The 21,269-nt window shown below is 34.4% G+C and overlaps 1 protein-coding gene across 1 annotated transcript in view; it reads left to right on the top strand.

The window, feature by feature from the left end:
* Window positions 1-18,896, top strand: part of LOC145694201 (putative N-acetylated-alpha-linked acidic dipeptidase) — a 39,091-nt gene extending 20,195 nt beyond the window's left edge. The window contains exon 3 of the mRNA XM_081770315.1: window positions 18,359-18,896. Within this exon, the coding sequence (XP_081626441.1) occupies window positions 18,359-18,560 (202 nt within the window). The 3' untranslated portion in view covers window positions 18,561-18,896. The remainder of the gene's footprint in view (window positions 1-18,358) is intronic.
* Window positions 18,897-21,269: the final 2,373 nt, after the last annotated feature.

Raw genomic sequence — 21,269 nt, forward strand, 5'->3', positions numbered from 1 at the left:
TATTATATGCATTATCCGCAAACTCCAAATATATGAATATATGCTAAGTATTAACATAAAGATAGTGCAAATAGTGGAAATTATCTATGGAAAAGGACGAATTGGTAGGACGATCGTAATGGAATATCGTCTTTACCGGAACAGGCTCAGTTCATGTAAAGAAACAAATAGCTCAGTTAGTTAAAGCAACTGGTCTGTATGCTGAAAGTAGTGGGTTCGATCCCATGGAAGTGCCGTTATCATTTTTATCACTACACTACGGTTATTTTATTTATTTTTTTATGTGGGAAAGAATCAAATTGTAATGTATGTGTAAAACTCATGACGATACCAAAAAAAGAAAAAATGCCGTTGTCGCACTTGCATTAGCGTCCCTAATTTTGTTTGCAAACAGTTTCGTAATTATTTCCCCTGTGCTCACTGCTCACCATATGCTCGCTGGCGCATAACGAATGTTTCCCAGTAAATGTTAATTCTAATTTGGAGAATTTTATAAAGTTTCACAATATTTCTCACTAGATAGTCTTCTATCTACGTGTTTGGATATTTTGATAACAGATTTCCCTATTAAATGTTTAATTTTCCCTAGATGTTTAATTACAGAAAAGTTTTACAATGTATTTGTATTGAATTGAAATTGTTTTGAATTTACTACATAAGGTAAGTAGACCGAAGGAGGAGAACTCAAGTAATTGATATTCTACGTAAAGGCAACCTATTGTAGAATGATGATGCTTCTTACCTTCAGCACATAATCTTTACGTTAGAGAGTCAGACAGAGAAAAATCCTGGTTTTTCCTCCTCTATGACCACCCATCTTAAACCTCTATATATCATTGTTCGTCTCACAAAATTTCGGTGCTCCAAAAACATTCAAATAATAATAATAATAATAATAATAATAATAATAATAATAATAATAATAATAATAATAATAATAATAATAATCCTGAATATGCCATCCTTACATAATGTAAGGATATCTTAGTTTCCTAGTTTAAATCTTAAATATCTTAGTTTAAAATGCTTTCTTTAGTACTTATTTGAGCAACCATGTAGGAGGGGGTACGACTTTTTATTTTGCCCCTCTCATTTCAGTACCCTTCCAACAGAAAGTAATTTTTGATAAGCAGGACAGACAAAATGAATAAGAGTAGTAATCGCGTCACTTTAGGACACTTTTTGGCCCCTGGGTCCCTGCCTCAGGACCATTGTAGCCAAGGACCATAGTATGTACCTCTATCCGTATTGGGTGTCTATGTCGTTCCCTTTAATGGGTAAAAAATTGCCAAAAAGTCAAATTTCGGGGGTTTTTGACCTAATTTATCCCCTTTGATGAGGTGTTATTACCCTATATGGTTATATGGGCGTATACAGGGGTCCATTCCCTTTCATAAGATATCGGTATATTATCCACCCCTTGAAAAATTTGGGAGGGGTACCTTGGCCCACCCCTTAAATTTTGGAAATTGACCAATTTAAACATTGGGTATTATAGTACAGGACCCTAATATGTATTATGATAAATTTGGGTGGTCCACCTCGTTCCCTTCTAGGGCTACAAAATTGCCAAAATATAAACGTAAGCAATACGTTATACCACGTGTTTGGTTTTTGGTCGATTTTATCCCCTTTGATGAGGTGTTATTATCCTATATAGTTATATGGTCATGTATAGGGGTCCATTACCTTTCATAAGATATGGGTACATTTGTGCACTCCTTTAAACATTTGGGAGGGGTACTTTGGCCCACCCCTTAAATTTTGGAAATTGCTCATTTTATATATTTCGTATTATAGTATTGGACCCTAACATGTATTATAATAAATTTGGGTGGTCCACCTCGTTCCCTTCTAGGGCTACAAAATTGCCAAAATATAAACGTAAGCAATACGTTGTACCACGTGTTTGTTCTTTTGGCCCAATTTATCCTCTTGGATGAGGTTCTATTATCTTATATGGTTATGTATAGGGGTCTATTCCCTATCATAAGACATAGGTACATTTGTGCACTCCTTTTAAAATTTGGGAGGGGTACTTTGGCCCACCCCTTAAATTTTAGAAATTGCTCATTTTATATATGTGGTATTATAGTACTGGACCCTAACATGTATTATGATAAATTTGGGTGGTCCACCTCGTTCCCTTCTAGGGCTACAAAATTGCCAAAATATAAACGTAAGAAATACGTTGTACCACGTGTTTGTTCTTTTGGCCCAATTTATCCTCTTGGATGAGGTTCTATTACCTTATATGGTTATGTATAGGGGTCTATTCCCTATCATAAGACATAGGTACATTTGTGCACTCCTTTAAAAATTTGGGAGGGGTACTTTGGCCCACCCCTTAAATTTTAGAAATTGCTCATTTTATATATGTGGTATTATAGTACTGGACCCTAACATGTATTATGATAAATTTGGGTGGTCCACCTCGTTCCCTTCTAGGGCTACAAAATTGCCAAAATATAAACGTAAGCAATACGTTGTACCACGTGTTTGTTCTTTTGGCCCAATTTATCCTCTTGGATGAGGTTCTATTACCTTATATGGTTATGTATAGGGGTCTATTCCCTATCATAAGACATAGGTACATTTGTGCACTCCCTTAAAAATTTGGGAGGGGTACTTTGGCCCACCCCTTAAATTTTAGAAATTGCTCAATTTATATATGTGGTATTATAGTACTGGACCCTAACATGTATTATGATAAATTTGGGTGGTCCACCTCGTTCCCTTTTAGGGGTACAAAATTGTCAAAATATAAACGTAAGCAATACGTTGTACCACGTGTTTGTTTTGGCTCAATTTATCCCCTTGGATGAGGTCCTATTACCTTATATGATTATATGGTTATGTATATTGGTCCATTCCCTATTATAAGACATGGGTATATTGATGCACCCTTTAAAAATTTGGGAGGGGTACCTTGGCCCACCTCTTTATTTTGGAAATTGTCCAATTTAAACATTTGGTATAATAGTATAAGACCCTAATATATTACTATAAATTTGGGTGGTCCATCTCGTTCCCTTTCATGGGTACGAAATTGCCAAATTTTAGTACAACCACGTGTTTCGTTTTTCACCTAATTTATTCACTTGGATGAGGTCCTATTACCTAATATGATTATATGGTCATGTATAGGGGCCATTTTCTATCATAAGACATAGGTACATTGATACACCTCGGGAGGGGTACCATAGCCAATCCCTTAAATTTTGGAAATTTTTCAATTTAAGCATTCGCTATCATAATACATGACCTCAATATGTATCATGATAAATTTGGGTGGTCCACCTTGTTCCCTTTCATGAGTAAAAAAAATGCCAAAATATAAACATAAGCAATATGTTGTATCACGTGTTTGGTTTTTGGCCCAATTTATCCCGTTTGATGCGGTCTTATTACCGTATATGGTCATATGGTCATGTATATAGGTTCATTCCCTATCATAAGACATGAGTACATTGATGCACCCTTTAAAAATTTGGGAGGGGTATCTTGACTCATCCACTCAGTTTTAGAAATTGTTTAATATAAGCATTTGGTATCTTCGTACAGGTCTTCAATATGTACCACTATAAATTTGGATGGTCCACATCGTTCCCTTTCATGGGTAAAGAACTACCAAAAAATCAAATTTCGGAGGTTATTGACACCTATTTAGCACGTTATATGGTTTATTACCTTTATATGTTTATGTTCCCTTTTAAATTTGGGAATTATCAAATAACAAAATTCGGTAAACGTTTTCTAGGACCCATTGGTGTTCCTCTTATGACCAAATATTCAAAAATTTAAAAGGTTATTGACCGGCTTTATTATTGAATAACTACAGGATTTATTACTTTTTCATAACACACAGGTGTATTTGTGTACCAATCTTAAATTTTGGGAGGGGTACATTTCTTATTGTCATATCAATAATTGGTAATTGTTCTTAAAATTGGATAGTATCTCATTCATTGGGTAAATCATTATGATCACGTGATCAGTTATTGACCTATGATGGGATTAGGAGTCCAGGACATTGGTACATTGAAACTTTGTAGGATAATTTGAGAATGCGTCATTGGTATTGATTATTACAGCCAAATATAAACGTAAGCAATACGATGTACCACGTGATTGACCTTGATGAGGAAGTGTACAGGGATACATAGCTAACCTTATTCAATCTTATGACTCATAGTCTTAAGGGAATACATGCTACAACACTGGCAAAGTTATTGTTGATGCAATTTGATTGGTTGATCACTATCTTTCGTGCAATCTGATTGGCTGATCACTATCTTTCGTGCAATCTGATTGGTTGATGAGTTTTAAATCTTTGCTGCATTCAGTTTTAAGTTTTATTTAACATTAAAAAATCTTGGTTTCGTTCAACATTTTGCACTCACTGATAAATATGATCAAAACCGTTTATTTGTTAATCGAATAGTTAAAAACCGGATAAAGTTTGACGGTTAACCGTGAGACGTGAAATTTTTTTTAGTTTGAAATTTTTTTGTTTGAAAGTTTTTGTTTGAAAACTCTTGTTTCAAATTTGTGTTTGAATTTTTTGTTTCAGAATTTTGTTTGAAATTTATGTTTCAAAATTTTTTGTTTGAAAATTTTTTTGTTTGAAAATTTTTAATTTTTTGTTGCAAAATTTTGTTTGAAAATTTGTTTAAAATTTTTTCGTTTTCAATTTTTTTGTTTCGAATTTTGTTTTTTCAAAATTTTTTTGAAAATTTTTTTCGTTTTAATTTTTCGTTTCCAAATATTTTCGTTTCAAAAATTTTGTTTCAATGTTTGGTTTGACATTTTTAAAAGTTTGTGCACTCATTAGTAAAGAACCGGAACTGTTTAGAACTAAAACCTCTGGCAACATTGTGGTGCAATAGTACACGTCAGAACATGATAATGCAACGTCATCAGTTTTGCATCATCGTTTGAGTTAGTATTCATGATAACATCATCATGGCTACTTGTCTGAAGTTTCTAAACACACGTGATGTGATGAAATCATTTACCAAGATTACTGATTTACAACAGAATGTACCTTATAGAATCTTAGCTAGCCAAATGATCCCTACAAAGTTTGGATTAAGAATCGTAGTGAAGCTTGAAAATGATAAGAATATAATTTTACCAGCAAGATATTTACCCATGGAAGCATCAAAACAAGAAGAACTGCTGCGTTTCTTAAATACTGGATCTGTATCTTTATGTTACAAAGGATTCTTGGGTCGAAGTCATCAATTTGAATTTAGTACACAGCCAGATTCGTCAGCAATTGTGATGAAATCATGAATTCAAACGTCAGCACGTCAGACATAGTTGTATGAATTTGGTTGGTCAGCATGACGTCAGTAACTGTGATGAAACCATGAATTCAAATGTCAGCACATTCCTTTCCAATGACGTCAGCCGTAGTTCTATAAATCAAACAATACACTGTCATCCCACGAAATCATTTGAGCAAGTGCTTTTCAGGAGGAAAGATGTGTACTTCTAACGATAAAGAGTTCATCTTCGCAAGCTATTATCCAATAAATATATTTCAAACAAAACATGTGATGATTGGTATCAGTGCTAGAACATTTGAACCAGTAATTCGATTGGGCAAAGCAGAACAATTTGGTGTACAACTGACCTGTGAAGAATGGCAAATATTATGTTCACGAATCGACCAAATGAACGATTATTTTCATGATGAGCTAAATGTGACCATAGTCAAATCATTAGGCTCAAATCATGAAGTGGTGCTGCGTACAGTCCTCGAAGAGAAGATGGTGCTGTTACGTAAAAAGAGTACATTCCATGTCCCTCGCAACATGGTGTATCTAACACAAACGGAATGGAACAAATTCATCAACGTATTTCAGTGTGCGAAACATGCAGTGGAAGTGTGCAACAAAACAAGTATATTTCTGAAAAAGTACTATTTTGAAAAATGTGTTATGCATATTGTACAACATGTATCTAGATATTGTGATGGTTGTCAACATCGTTCGTGGGTGCACAACTGTATTGATAAACAGTTTATTTGTGATCAAATGGACATTGAGTTTCCACCAATTGATATCGCAATAGACCTTAAAAGACTTCAATTGGAATTCAAATTATACGCTAAAGACAAACTAGTGCAAGAAGTTCAAAATACATTGTACCGACAATATCCAGAACCACTATCTGGTATGGATGTATGTGGAGTGTAATAAAATGATCCATTTCAATGAATTGTGTTTTTTTCATTTCAAGTACAACCCCATATTCTGATGTGTACTATTGCACCACAATGTTGCCAGAGGTTTTAGTTCTAAACAGTTCCGGTTCTTTACTAATGAGTGCACCAACTTTTAAAAATGTCAAACCAAACTTTGAAACAAAATTTTTGAAACGAAAAAATTTGGAAACGAAAAATTAAAACGAAAAAAATTTTCAAAAAAAATTTTGAAAAAACAAAATTCGAAACAAAAAAAATTGAAAACGAAAAATTTCAAACGAAAAAATTTTAAACAAAAAATTTTCAAACAAAATTTTGCAACAAAAAAATTAAAAATTTTCAAACAAAAAATTTTCAAACAAAAAATTTTGAAACATAAATTTCAAACAAAATTCTGAAACAAAAAATTCAAACACAAATTTGAAACAAGAGTTTTCAAACAAAAACTTTCAAACAAAAAAATTTCAAACTAAAAAAAATTTCACGTCTCACGGTTAACCGTCAAACTTTATCCGGTTTTTAACTATTCGATTAACAAATAAACGGTTTTGATCATATTTATCAGTGAGTGCAAAATGTTGAACGAAACCAAGATTTTTTAATGTTAAATAAAACTTAAAACTGAATGCAGCAAAGATTTAAAACTCATCAACCAATCAGATTGCACGAAAGATAGTGATCAGCCAATCAGATTGCACGAAAGATAGTGATCAACCAATCAAATTGCATCAACAATAACTTTGCCAGTGTTGTAGCATGTATTCCCTTAAGACTATGAGTCATAAGATTGAATAAGGTTAGCTATGTATCCCTGTACACTTCCTCATCAAGGTCAATCACGTGGTACATCGTATTGCTTACGTTTATATTTGGCTGTAATAATCAATACCAATGACGCATTCTCAAATTATCCTACAAAGTTTCAATGTACCAATGTCCTGGACTCCTAATCCCATCATAGGTCAATAACTGATCACGTGATCATAATGATTTACCCAATGAATGAGATACTATCCAATTTTAAGAACAATTACCAATTATTGATATGACAATAAGAAATGTACCCCTCCCAAAATTTAAGATTGGTACACAAATACACCTGTGTGTTATGAAAAAGTAATAAATCCTGTAGTTATTCAATAATAAAGCCGGTCAATAACCTTTTAAATTTTTGAATATTTGGTCATAAGAGGAACACCAATGGGTCCTAGAAAACGTTTACCGAATTTTGTTATTTGATAATTCCCAAATTTAAAAGGGAACATAAACATATAAAGGTAATAAACCATATAACGTGCTAAATAGGTGTCAATAACCTCCGAAATTTGATTTTTTGGTAGTTCTTTACCCATGAAAGGGAACGATGTGGACCATCCAAATTTATAGTGGTACATATTGAAGACCTGTACGAAGATACCAAATGCTTATATTAAACAATTTCTAAAACTGAGTGGATGAGTCAAGATACCCCTCCCAAATTTTTAAAGGGTGCATCAATGTACTCATGTCTTATGATAGGGAATGAACCTATATACATGACCATATGACCATATACGGTAATAAGACCGCATCAAACGGGATAAATTGGGCCAAAAACCAAACACGTGATACAACATATTGCTTATGTTTATATTTTGGCATTTTTTTTTACTCATGAAAGGGAACAAGGTGGACCACCCAAATTTATCATGATACATATTGAGGTCATGTATTATGATAGCGAATGCTTAAATTGAAAAATTTCCAAAATTTAAGGGATTGGCTATGGTACCCCTCCCGGGGTGCATCAATGTACCTATGTCTTATGATAGAAAATGGCCCCCTATACATGACCATATAATCATATTAGGTAATAGGACCTCATCCAAGTGAATAAATTAGGTGAAAAACGAAACACGTGGTTGTACTAAAATTTGGCAATTTCGTACCCATGAAAGGGAACGAGATGGACCACCCAAATTTATAGTAATATATTAGGGTCTTATACTATTATACCAAATGTTTAAATTGGACAATTTCCAAAATAAAGAGGTGGGCCAAGGTACCCCTCCCAAATTTTTAAAGGGTGCATCAATATACCCATGTCTTATAATAGGGAATGGACCAATATACATAACCATATAATCATATAAGGTAATAGGACCGCATCCAAGGTTATAAATTGAGCCAAAACAAACACTTGGTACAACGTATTGCTTACGTTTATATTTTGACAATTTTGTACCCCTAAAAGGGAACGAGGTGGACCACCCAAATTTATCATAATAGATGTTAGGTTCCAGTACTATAATACCAAATATATAAAATGAGCAATTTCTAAAATTTAAGGGGTGGGCCAAGGTACCCCTCACAAATTTTAAAAGGAGTGCACAAATGTACCTATGTCTTATGATAGGGAATAGACCCCTATACATAACCATATAAGGTAATAGAACCTCATCCAAGAGGATAAATTGGGCCAAAAGAACAAACACGTGGTACAACATATTGCTTACGTTTATATTTTGGCAATTTTGTAGCCCTAGAAGGGAACGAGATGGACCACCCAAATTTATCATAATACATGTTAGGGTCCAGTACTATAATACCACATATATAAAATGAGCAATTTCTAAAATTTAAGGGGTGGGCCAAAGTACCCCTCCCAAAATTTTAAAGGAGTGCACAAATGTACCTATGTCTTATGATAGGGAATAGACCCCTATACATAACCATATAAGGTAATAGAACCTCATCCAAGAGGATAAATTGGGCCAAAAGAACAAACACGTGGTACAACGTATTGCTTACGTTTATATTTTGGCAAATTTTGTAGCCCTAGAAGGGAACGAGGTGGACCACCCAAATTTATTATAATACATGTTAGGGTCCAATACTATAATACGAAATATATAAAATGAGCAATTTCCAAAATTTAAGGGGTGGGCCAAAGTACCCCTCCCAAATGTTTAAAGGAGTGCACAAATGTACCCATATCTTATGAAAGGTAATGGACCCCTATACATGACCATATAACTATATAGGATAATAACACCTCATCAAAGGGGATAAAATCGACCAAAAACCAAACACGTGGTATAACGTATTGCTTACGTTTATATTTTGGCAATTTTGTAGCCCTAGAAGGGAACGAGGTGGACCACCCAAATTTATCATAATACATATTAGGGTCCTGTACTATAATACCCAATGTTTAAATTGGTCAATTTCCAAAATTTAAGGGGTGGGCCAAGGTACCCCTCCCAAATTTTTCAAGGGGTGGATAATATACCGATATCTTATGAAAGGGAATGGACCCCTGTATACGCCCATATAACCATATAGGGTAATAACACCTCATCAAAGGGGATAAATTAGGTCAAAAACCCCCGAAATTTGACTTTTTGGCAATTTTTTACCCATGAAAGGGAACGACATAGACACCCAATACGGATAGAGGTACATACTATGGTCCTAGGCTACCATACCGAATTTTTAGATTTGGCAATTTCCAAAATTTAAGGGGGGTGGTCCTATGTACCCCTGCCAAAATTTAGGGGGTGGGCAATGGTACCCCTGCCAAAATTTAGAGGGGGTGGCCCTATGTACCCCTAGGTCATTGACCCCGGCCAGGGACCATGGGTCCTGAGGCAGGGACCCAGGGGCCAAAAAGTGTCCTAAAGTGACGCGATTACTACTACGTATAAGAAATATATTTACAGCATCCTCTCCCCTTTCATGATTGGAATATCACGTAATATTTTTTATTCTACGAAAGATGGCCCTGTGCGGTTAGGGGTAGGTAACTAAAAAAAATACCTAATATATAGCGCCCCTTGATTGTAATATTACCGCTTCTTTATTTGTACGAGGGAGCCCCTACACAATCAAGGGTGACAAAAAGAATAGGAAGAGTGTCTATTGATTCCAGTGGTGGATCCAGCACGAACTCCTGGGGGAGGGGAGGGGAGGGAAAGTCACAAATTACCACTTAACTAAACTAAACAATAGTGGGGGGAACCGGAACCCAGTCAGTTTAAATTGATGTAAAAGTTTAATTTTTGGCTTCATATTAAAGTTTTGGTTTCAAATGGGAATTTCAGTCCAAGTGGTCAATGATCAAATCTCGTGGGGCTCTTCAGTGTAGGCTAATACGGCTCCCTTATGAGAAAAGGCAAAATTATTAACATGTTATAACTTTAGAATTTTTCGTCTATTTTAAAGAAATATTTTGCTTCGTATTAAAGTGTTGGTTCCAAATGACAAATTCAGTCCGAGTGGACAATGATCAAATCTCCGGGGGAGGGGTTCTTCAGTATAGGGGGCTACGGCTCCCTTATGGGAAAAGGCAAAAATATGAAAATGCTTATAACTTCCGAATTTTCCGTCTATTTTAAAGAAATTATTGGCTTCATATTAAAGTCTTGGCTTCAAATGACAATTTCAGTCCGTGTGGACAATGATCAAATCTCGGAGGGCTCTTCGGTGTAGGGGTTTCGGCTTCTTTATGGGACAAGATTCACGTAGTTGATATTGCAAAATTGTTTTGTATATATAAGTGTAAACTTGCACCATTTGGTTAATTTTACCTCTTATGTTTTCCAGATTCATATTCCAAGCAATAGTTACTTCGCAGAGCTAAAAGAAGGCACTTACTAGTTTCATTAAAATGAAATGTCTTTTATGAGAGGAGCAGACGAACGAACAGGCACCCAAACGTTGGTTGAGTCGTACGGTTGAAACTCGTTAAGCTCGCTTCAATTATTATTATTATTATTATTATTATTATTATTATTATTATTATTATTATTATTATTATTATTATTAATAATAATAATAATAATAATAATAATAATAATAATAATAATAATAATAATAAAGCATTGCAGGGACCTTTGGTGCAGGGGATCCGTGGCTCGATTCCACTTCGTGCCAAGTGAAATTTGAGGTGGACAAATACCGTGTGCATGGGTATGTGTTTTCTTGACACTTTCCATTTTCCTCCCACTTTCTTCATTTCACCATTTCATTCATCATCATTCTCCCTTAGCGTAGGTGCATAATCGTCCAACGTTAAACTAGATATTGCAATTTCAATAATAATAATAATAAAAATTAATTCAACTGAAAGGACTGTAATTTATGTGGACAGCAATTATCATAAATATGCAACCATTATAAAAACAATGCTTTGAGTAGAAAGATAATCCTTCCCAAGTGTTAACGAATGCGCACGAGATAAGACATGTCTCGAGAAAGAGACAAGACGCGCTTTGTGACATCCAAGATAATACGAGGCAAATGTTTTGGACACGAGATAGCTTGTAAAATGTCTCGTCTTGTCTGGAATGTCTCGAAAACAAAAGTCTAAGTTTTAAAATTATTTTTCAAGATCTATTCTCTCAGAAGTAGTTCTCTGCCTTAAAATTAATAACGACATTTGTGATTTAAAAAAAGATAAACAATGCCTAAAGTTAATAGTTAACTTTTCGAAAAGAACGTTCATTAAGGGTGAACCTGAAAGATGTCCACAAACTTCGGGAGGTGATTCGTGACATCAAAAGGAGACAAATGATCCTCTTGCAGTTTTCGAATTCAGCTTCGTTGTCGAGATAAAGGGTTGCCAACTGGTCGTGTTTGAGAAACTCACTGGGAATAAATTCAAGTCCAAGAATAAACTACTACTCATATATTTTTCTGGTCAATTGACTTATACCATGTTGTAAGGTCAAATATTTATTTATGAAGTGTGTACAAAATTCGCCAGGGTCTTTTCTGAGAAAATCGTCGAGAAAAAGTCACCTCCAAGAATAAACTACCCCTCGTAAATTTTTCTAAGAGAAATATCTGATACTGCAATATAGGGTTGTTAATTAAATATTGATTAATGAAAAATAAACAAAATTGTTAAAACCATTTTTGAGAAAATAGCGTTTTTCGATTTTCGGCTGTTTGTAAACCACACTTATTTTAGGTGGTAGGAAAAAAATGGAAAAGCTCCTGTAAGAATACTAAGTAAACCCTAAGTTTAAAATTTGGTGTAGATAAGTTGAACGGTATGGCCTCTAGGCGAGTGCATATAAAAGTGTGCCGAACGGACGGACCGGAAGGACGGGTGTCGAAAAGTCACATTTTCGGTATGTAGACGCCATGAAACATGTAAATCCGTTGAAATCTGAATTTGATATTATTTTCACAATCACTATATTTTCTTCTCTCTTTTGTCGCTCGAAAAAGAAAAGCCTGAGTTTACCACAAAAAGCTAGGGAGTTTCTCAAAAAATATTCAATTACAGGGCTACCGCACTAAACTTTTTCAATTCAATTTCTTAACTGTGTTAGGCCGTAGTTGTTACTGAAGTGTGTATTTGGATAATACGAATAAAATTATCGTATTATTCAAATACATCGAATGTCAGATTATCGAATAAAAAACTTCGATTGAAGAAAATCCATACTACAAAACTAACTCACACTTTGAGCACATTTTCATTAGACATATAATAGACCAATTAATGCAATCATTGTTTATGAAATATGAAAAAAATCAAATGAGTCACTTTGGGAAAGTCGTTCAAAAAGAACACGTCAGGAGTAACCTACCTCTTGTGAATTGTTTCGAACAATGAGTTAAGATATACTTTTGGTTATTAATGAAATATTTCTTTGCGAAATTTGAACAAAATCGCCTGTCGTTCGAGAAAATTGTCGGGGAAATAACCTTGACCCCAAAAATAAACTATCCGTTGTAATTGTTTTTCATAGAAATGACTAATACTAAAATATAGGGTTATTAATGAAATACTTATTTATGAATTATCAATAAAATTGTCCGAGTAATTTTTGAGAAAATCGTGAGGAAAAAATAACTCCCCGAATAAACTATCTCTTGAGGATTCTTTCAGGGTAAGCGAGTTATTCCATATTACTAGGTTTTTAATGAAATATTTATTTCTGAGTACGAACAAAATTGCTTGACTCATTTTTGAGAAAACCGTGGAGGAAAAACACCCCCAAGAGTAAACTACCCCTCGCATATTTTTTCAGGACAAACGAGTTTTGCCATATTGTTCGGTTATTAACGAAATATTTATTTTTGAAATATTAATAAACTCTTTTGAGTCGTTTTTGAGAAAATCGCCCAGACAACACTCCACCAAGAATAAACTACCCCTCGCATTTTTTTTTAGGACAAACGAGTTATGCCATATTGATAAGTTATTAATGAAATCTTTATTTATGAAGTATGAACGAAAACATTTGAGTCCATTTTGAGAAAATCACTGAGAAAAAACTCACCCCCTTAGTATAAACTACCCCTTGTAGATTTTTCTCAGATAAATGCCTTATACCACAAAATAGGGTTGCTAATTAAATATTGATTTATAAAAAAAGAAAGAAAACAAGATCGTTAGAGCCAGTTATGAGAAAATATATTTTTTCTATTTTCATCGTACAGGAAACTTCCCTTGTTTTGGGAGTAGGAGGGAAATAAAAAAAAACTATAGGAAATACTATGAAAATCTTAAACTAAAATTTGGTGCAGATAAGTTGAACGGTATGGCTTCTAGGCGAGTGCACAGAAAAGTGTAGCGAACGGACGGACGAACAGATAGACATGTATCGACAAATAACTTTTTCGGTGTTAGGGGCTATAATACGTGTAAATTCGTTGAAATCTCAAATTTGATTATTTTTTTTTCTAACACCATACTTTCTTCTCTCATTTGTCACTTCAAAGTAAAAGGAACTCAGAACTACAGATAAAAGACACCTACTTTTACACATAGACATTTATTGATTTAAAACTGTTTTAGTTTGTGTCATTTCACTTCCAATTGAAAGGTTTTACAATGATTAACGGCATACCAATGACGAGACGGAAGTTTGCAGGAAGTAAATGCATTCAGAAGTCTAGACTGCATTACAGCCTGTTTTTATTTCTGCAATTGTTAACAGCTGTAATTTCGTCCAAACGCTACATGAAATAATTTTTGGTTGACGTCATTGTGTTACTATTTTAGTATTGTTCTCTTCAGACTTGGTTGAAGTTTTGTCTTAACGGTTATACATTTTTTCTTTCTTATTTCATCGTTACACATAAGAACAAAATGTTATGGTGAGTGGATAGTTTCGAACCTACGAACATTGAGTTTATATTCTTCCAACACTCTACCAATGGACCAAGCTTTGTCTTCACGTTAACGCCCGGTTACAGGGTTTACTACGATTTAAATAAAATGGCTGGCTGTTAGAATTCCCTGCTCACATATTTCGATAAATTTTCATTGCTTCGTAGATACGTAGAGCAATGTTTAGATACACATTTTAGGAGAGTGAATTTTGGTGTATATAATAATTTCATGCCAGGTAAAAGCTAGATAAGTTTTGATAAAATGTTTCATATGTAGTTCTCAATAATAGGCTTGCTGTTCGGAGTGAAGTTCCAAGGTTCAGCATTGCCTAGCAGTTTTTGCTATTAATATCCCTTCTAACAATATTGGCAGTGGACAAAAGTTAGCCCGTGTTGAAGCTTTTTGCTCCTAATTTGGTTATTTTACTTTATTATTTAACGAATATATTGAAAATTGTCAGCAGGCACGTATGCAGTAATTTATTTCGGGAGAAGCCCGACTTCAATATTAGGATAAATTATAATAAAATTTAAAAGATAATCCTTAAATTTAGGCTAAATTTAAAGAAAAGTTGGGATTTCAGAGGGGAGTCCGGACCACCTGGACCCACCCCTAAATGCGTCCTTGTTTGTCAGTAACGTTTCCTCATTTTGAAACCCTCAAAAACTTCGGATATATAAAGGAAAACGAGTTATTTTCTATAAAATATCACTTCAAGGAGACGCGACAGTTTTATTGCACATGGTGATATCCCAAGTTCACAAGGGCAAGAATTCATTAATGTTGGTTCTCTGTCATTGTGCTCTATCGAAAGGTTAGGTTTGTAACATATTACTCCTACGAACAAGCATGACTGGCAGATAGGAATACTGAACACAGCTCCAGAGAAATGCATGCTGAACTTACGTTTATAGCTACGCTTTGGTGATTTGCCCTCAAGGTCAATCGAGTGGTAATTCAGTTCCGTCTCTGTTCTTAAGCCATGTTCGTATTACTTCGAACAGTTTTGATAATGAAAAGCATGCCTCTTAATATAACAGACTTCTTTCGCGTAAGAAATCGAAACTCAGTTGGTCAGAGCAACTAGTCTGTAAGAATTAGGTTGTTAGTTAGTTAGGAGCCCAGTACGTGTAAGGGTTTTTATTACTATTGTTTTTATCTTTTTTATGTGAGTAAAAATCAAATTGTGACATCGCGATATCAAATGTATTTGATTAGGTAGCTTTGTCTTAGCTAAACTTTAAACATCAGTAACCGTCGAAATTATTTCACTAACCGATCACTTACTGAACATTTCAAACACGTCAAACCAGTGGCATAACATGAAGGTTAACCTCTCCTCCGCAGTCCTTAGTTATGCGTCCGTACTTTCAAGGGCGGACTAAGGGCCGGGCGACTGCCCGGGGCGCCAGAGAAAGAGGGGCACCAAAACGAGCAAACATTGTGAAACATTGAGAAACATTGTGAAACTATAAAATTCTCTAACTTAGAATTAACATTTACTGGTAAACATTCGTTATGCATCAGTGAGCACAGGGGAAATAATTACGAATCTGTTTGCAAACAAAAATTAGAGACACTAATGCAAATGCGACGATATTTTCTCTCTCTTTTTTTTTGGTATCGTCATGAGTTTTACACATATGTTACAATTTGATTCTTTCCCAAATAAAAAATAAATAAAATAACCTTAGTGATAAAAATGACAACGGTACTTGCACGGGATTCGAGCCGTCTACCTTCGGTATACAAACTCGTTGCTTTATCTAACTGAGCTATTTGCTCTCTTACGTAAGCTGCACCTGTTCTACAGTAAAGACGATTTTTCATTACGATTGGGCTAACAATTCGTCTTTTCCATAGGTAATTTCCACTATTTGCACTATCTATACGTTAATACTTAGCATAGATCCATATATTTGGAGTTCGCTGATAATGCATATAATAAGACATACTAGAAATATTTCGTTAAAATTTTCGTTTGTAGATCTAATCTACGCTTCTCTCAATGACATAGATGTCGCTGCTTCATGTTGAACTGCAGAATTCCCTCGCGTTCTTGAAAATTTCCCACTTTAGCAGAGTTGGTAATTCTCGAGATTTCTGTCGATTTAATGTTTTTTGCTTCTAATTTCTTTATTTTAAGCTAATATCTAACACAAATATTAAAAACGGGTTTGTTATTAACCTGTCCTGCTGGGGAAACCTTCCGAAATTTCGAACATATAAAGAAAACGGAGATATTTTCAAAAAACTTCAAAATAAAGAGACGCGTCATTTATTTTGCTCATGGTAGTACAGTAAGTAATAGCGCCAAAGTTATTATAACAACAGACGTTGCGGAAGTCATATTGATGTAATATGCGAAATCATATTGCATGGTTCATGGCTCCAAATAAATAACAAAATGTGACTAGCATTTTTTTGCTACAAGAAACATTAAGTGAGGCAAGAAAAATCCGATTTATTTTTTTAAGTCTCGTTGGAAAAATGTTTTCTTCTTTCACTTTTTCCTGTTTAGATTGATAACATTTATCTTTTGACTCTGAACTGATATCTTTAGATGGAGCTACCATATGCCAAAGTTTAAATCAGGAGCGTCATTGAAGGAGAGCATAGGGCAATTGCCCCCCTGAGTTTGAGAAGCACATCCTTTTTAAGAAAAATTTTATACTAAATAATAGTAAATACTAAATACTTTTTACTAGTAACTACTAAATACTAATTACATTTTACTAAATAATAGTAAAAAAAAAAGTGAAATTCTTTTGTTGCTAGACAGTCTAACACCTCCTGCTAAAATGTGAAATGGCACTACTACATTAAAACAGAGCACATTTTTAGATTTCACAGAAATATCTTTATTACACAACAAATCTCTTAATGATGTAGCAATAAACTATAGTTCATACAACGGATATATTAAATTCCATTCTTTCGCGCTTACAACTGGGTGTATTTCATTGGAAATTGAACATTGCAACAATCATAATATTAATAGTTGTTCGTAAAACATGCATGTCATTGGAATCGTGTATACAGAGTATATATATATATATATATATATATATATATATATATATATATCAGTAAGGAATGGGTCATGGGTCACCCCGTCATTTGGGCAACGATGTTTGTCTGGGTCTCACTTCCTAGACCCGGCCTGAGTCAGTGACGCGGCCAGACCCAGAGACTCAGACAGACTATGTGACCCAGACGGTTCCAGAGACCTCAGGTAACTCAGAAGCACCCGAATCATCTTTAGCATTTCTGTAGAATTTTATAGTTGATTAATGATGGTCATTACTCGAGCTCACACATTCATTTGTTTGATTATCGGCATGACATTTCTTAATTAATATACCATGTTTCGAATATTTCATATTTTCACAAATATAATTTTAAGTTTATTCGTTTTGCCTCATGAGGTTATTGAACATACTCTACAGACAAAGAATGAACAAAACAATGTTTGGGCTTAGTGGTATATTTTATATTCGAAACTACAAGTTTTATAGGTTGATTAAACTTTAGCTATCTCTCATAAGAGAAACATGTATCTTATCTTTTCTGTGATTCTGAGGGGTTTGTACTCTGATAAATCTTGTAGTTATCTTTCAGTACATTGTTTGGCATATATAGACATAAACAACAAGTTGCACTTGGAGTGGAGAAAATCGTGCTTGTCAGAATTACATTAGTAGCCTCACACATAATTCCATGTGTTGGACGACGTTTCATCTCCGGGTAGTACCGAGTCACTCGGTCACTCAGGGTTAGACCAGGTCATGGGTTTATCTGGATCACACCGGTTCTGTCCGGGTCCGCGAGGCACTATTACTCAACACTGTTAACAATTTTACTTTTTCTTGCTAGAACTGGAGATCTTTAAATGTATTTAAGGGCACTCTAACATTACAGTCAGACGATAATAGTAAGTAGTATCTTCACTCATTAAGTCTTCCCTTTTTTTCAGTGGGGAAATTTGTTTTCGGTGATGTTAATACCAATAAATGTTACTGTCATTACAGACATGCGGTGTTTGGGAAAAGTAAGAACGCATACTTCCGTCGTTTCGGCTTCCCTGGAATTTTAGATCTTATTGAGGACGTGGAATCCTTAGGGGATGAAGAGAAAGAGCTACGCTGGAAAGAGATGAAGAGACATCTGTCGGATCTATTTGTAATGATGCATCAGGCAATCGACTTCTTAAAAGCTCCAGAAGAATTATAGAATCTTTTTTCTTAGAATCTATTTTTCCTCTCTTTTTCGAAATACCATTTCATTTCTTTCTGTCAATTTAAAATAAGTGATGGATAGAGATTGATATACTGCTTAAAATGACAAATTTGTAATTTTTTGTGATCGCTAATTTTCTTTGTTTATAAGGTATACCACTATTTTCTTTGCACCTGAATTATAAGTTATACAATTTTAAGCAGAGTTGCAAACTTTATCAGTGTTTGTCATATCTCCGGAAAGTTAGAGATATCAAATTGGTGTAAATGCAATTATGATCTTTACGCCTATTGAAAATCATGTGCATGATTGGATGTCATACGTATTTAAGAAGCTTTGTAAATAAAAAACCTTTTGAAAAAACATCAAGTACAGTTCTTTCTAACTTTTTTCTATTTATTCGAAATCTGTCATATAATGAACTGAGTATTTGAAACTATCCCAGTAAGATATTTTGTATGTGTATGATCCCTGTCAATATCACTTGTGTCATAACTATTGGAGAGGCGTCTGAACTAAAATTGTGATACTGTAGCGTCCTCGTCTTGTAACACTGAATAATCAATGAGACATTGTGAGTTTTCCTTTAATGTGCAGATTTGAAGTTTGTAACAATCTGTCACAGTGTCATTTAAAAAATACAAATTTATGATAGACTGGCAATACTGTTAATCAGGTAGTACTGTGGAATGTCAAACATCTTCGTCCTGCCGATATTTGTATCTACAAAATCGCATCGATATTTCCATCTTTAAAAAGTTTAAGGTGCGTTTCAGGATAAATGAAATGAAATGTTTGAGTTTTACGTCCTACGATTATGCCGGTTAGGCTAAAGGAGACCGTGATGATGAGAGGTGAATGAAATGGTGGAAGGAAGAAAGTGGGAGGAAACGGGAGAACCACGAGAAAGCCCACGCACACGGTGTTTGTCCACCACAAAGTTCACTTGGCGGGAGCAGGATTTGAACCCGAGGCCGCAAACACCAGAGATGAACGCTCTACCACTGAGTCACCGCGGCTCCCTTCAGGATAAATGGGATACCATCTGTATACGTGTGTAGTATTACACTATTACAACCTAATAAATATTAATGACTAAACTCCACCAGTATGTTTTCCGTTTCTTGTGTAAATATGGTTTATGGTAAGGTATGGGTTGGAAACCTAAAGTGGAACAGCAGAGGCGGCTGAATGGTACAGCGCTTACGTCTGGCACGATAGGTCCCTAGTTCGATTCGAGCTCCCACCAAGTGGCCTTTGTGGTTGACAAACACCATGTTCGTGGGTTTTCACGGTGATCTCCGTTCCCTCTCACTTCCATCATTCCACCATTATCATCCACCTTATCACCACCATCTCTCATAGAAAGAAAAAATAAAAATTGGAGAAATAATCTAATTATTTGAAACATCGGTTTTTCATTCAGCCAGACAAATATGTTGTTTCAAATTGATTAAAATTATGCATGTAATGTCAAAAACATGTTTGCAGATTCTGTTAAATATGGATTACTATTTTGTCGAATTCGATTTTAACGTGAATTTCTGATAATCCATTTCGCGAAAATGTAAACACGTTTGCGTTTGATTGCTCAAGAGAGAAACGAATTTAATTCAGTCTTCCTGGGAATTACACTTCATGCACTGTTGCCGTTCGCTAACACCATCCCGTGAGTGAAAAAACATATGGGAAACGAAGTTATAGTGACATCTTGCGGTGATGACAATAAATAAACACTTCAACTTTAGAAATATGCCTGCAGATGTCAGTAACGTATATGCAGTCGACTTAAACTTAATGGAGGAAAAAAGAAAGTGCTTGCGCTGCAGCAACATAAAAAATAGACCAATCATGAATTTAAACATTTAACGTTAACGTAAGTGCTACTATTTAGCCGACGAAAAGTCTAAGTGTTTTTGATGTGTCTGCTACCGAATTCGATCCCGATGAGAGCACCGAGATTCCCGTGTTGAATAATATTGCCGACAGTAGTGCAGGAGGGAGAACTGATCCGGATCAAGCCTCCTCTTTCTTGTTAGAATGTTTTTGCTAACATACAATATGTTCCATTCGTGATCCTCTAAGTTGCGTGATATATGTACGATCTGGAACAATACAGTAGAACCATGTTTAATAAACTTACTTCTGAGAAGCTACATCTTTAAACCTATATGTTTCAGCAAATTAGTGATGAATATTTTTAAGCGCTTTCTCGTTATTATCAGCATCAAAATTTATCATCTGCGAGTTCTAATAGAGTTTTAAAAAAGTTTATTTTCAAGTTTATATTATTATTATTATTATTATTATTATTATTATTATTATTATTATTATTATTATTATTATTATTATTATTATTATTATTATTGAGCTCTTGCTTATCCGAATTGTTCCTTGTGCATAGTCCCTGATTTTAATTTCAGTTAGAGTAATAAAATTTTACGAAGTTAAGCCAGAATCTTAAGGCAATTGAAGAACTACACTGAAAAAAAAATCATTTACTCTGTATTTAAATTGTCAAATGTAAAATCATTTACCCTTCATTGTGTAAGTTGATACACATTTTCTTAAATTAAATTACAAAATTAACTTTTTAAAAAAAAATACAGTAAATGCATAAGAAAATATATTTTATTGATAAAAACGTAATTTTACACTATTTCTTATTAGTACTTTTACTTTATAGGTGTAAATTGATTTATA

Source organism: Thermobia domestica, chromosome 9 (genome assembly GCF_964235325.1).
Source record: "Thermobia domestica chromosome 9, izTheDome1.hap1.1, whole genome shotgun sequence".
Lineage (NCBI taxonomy): Eukaryota > Metazoa > Arthropoda > Insecta > Zygentoma > Lepismatidae > Thermobia > Thermobia domestica.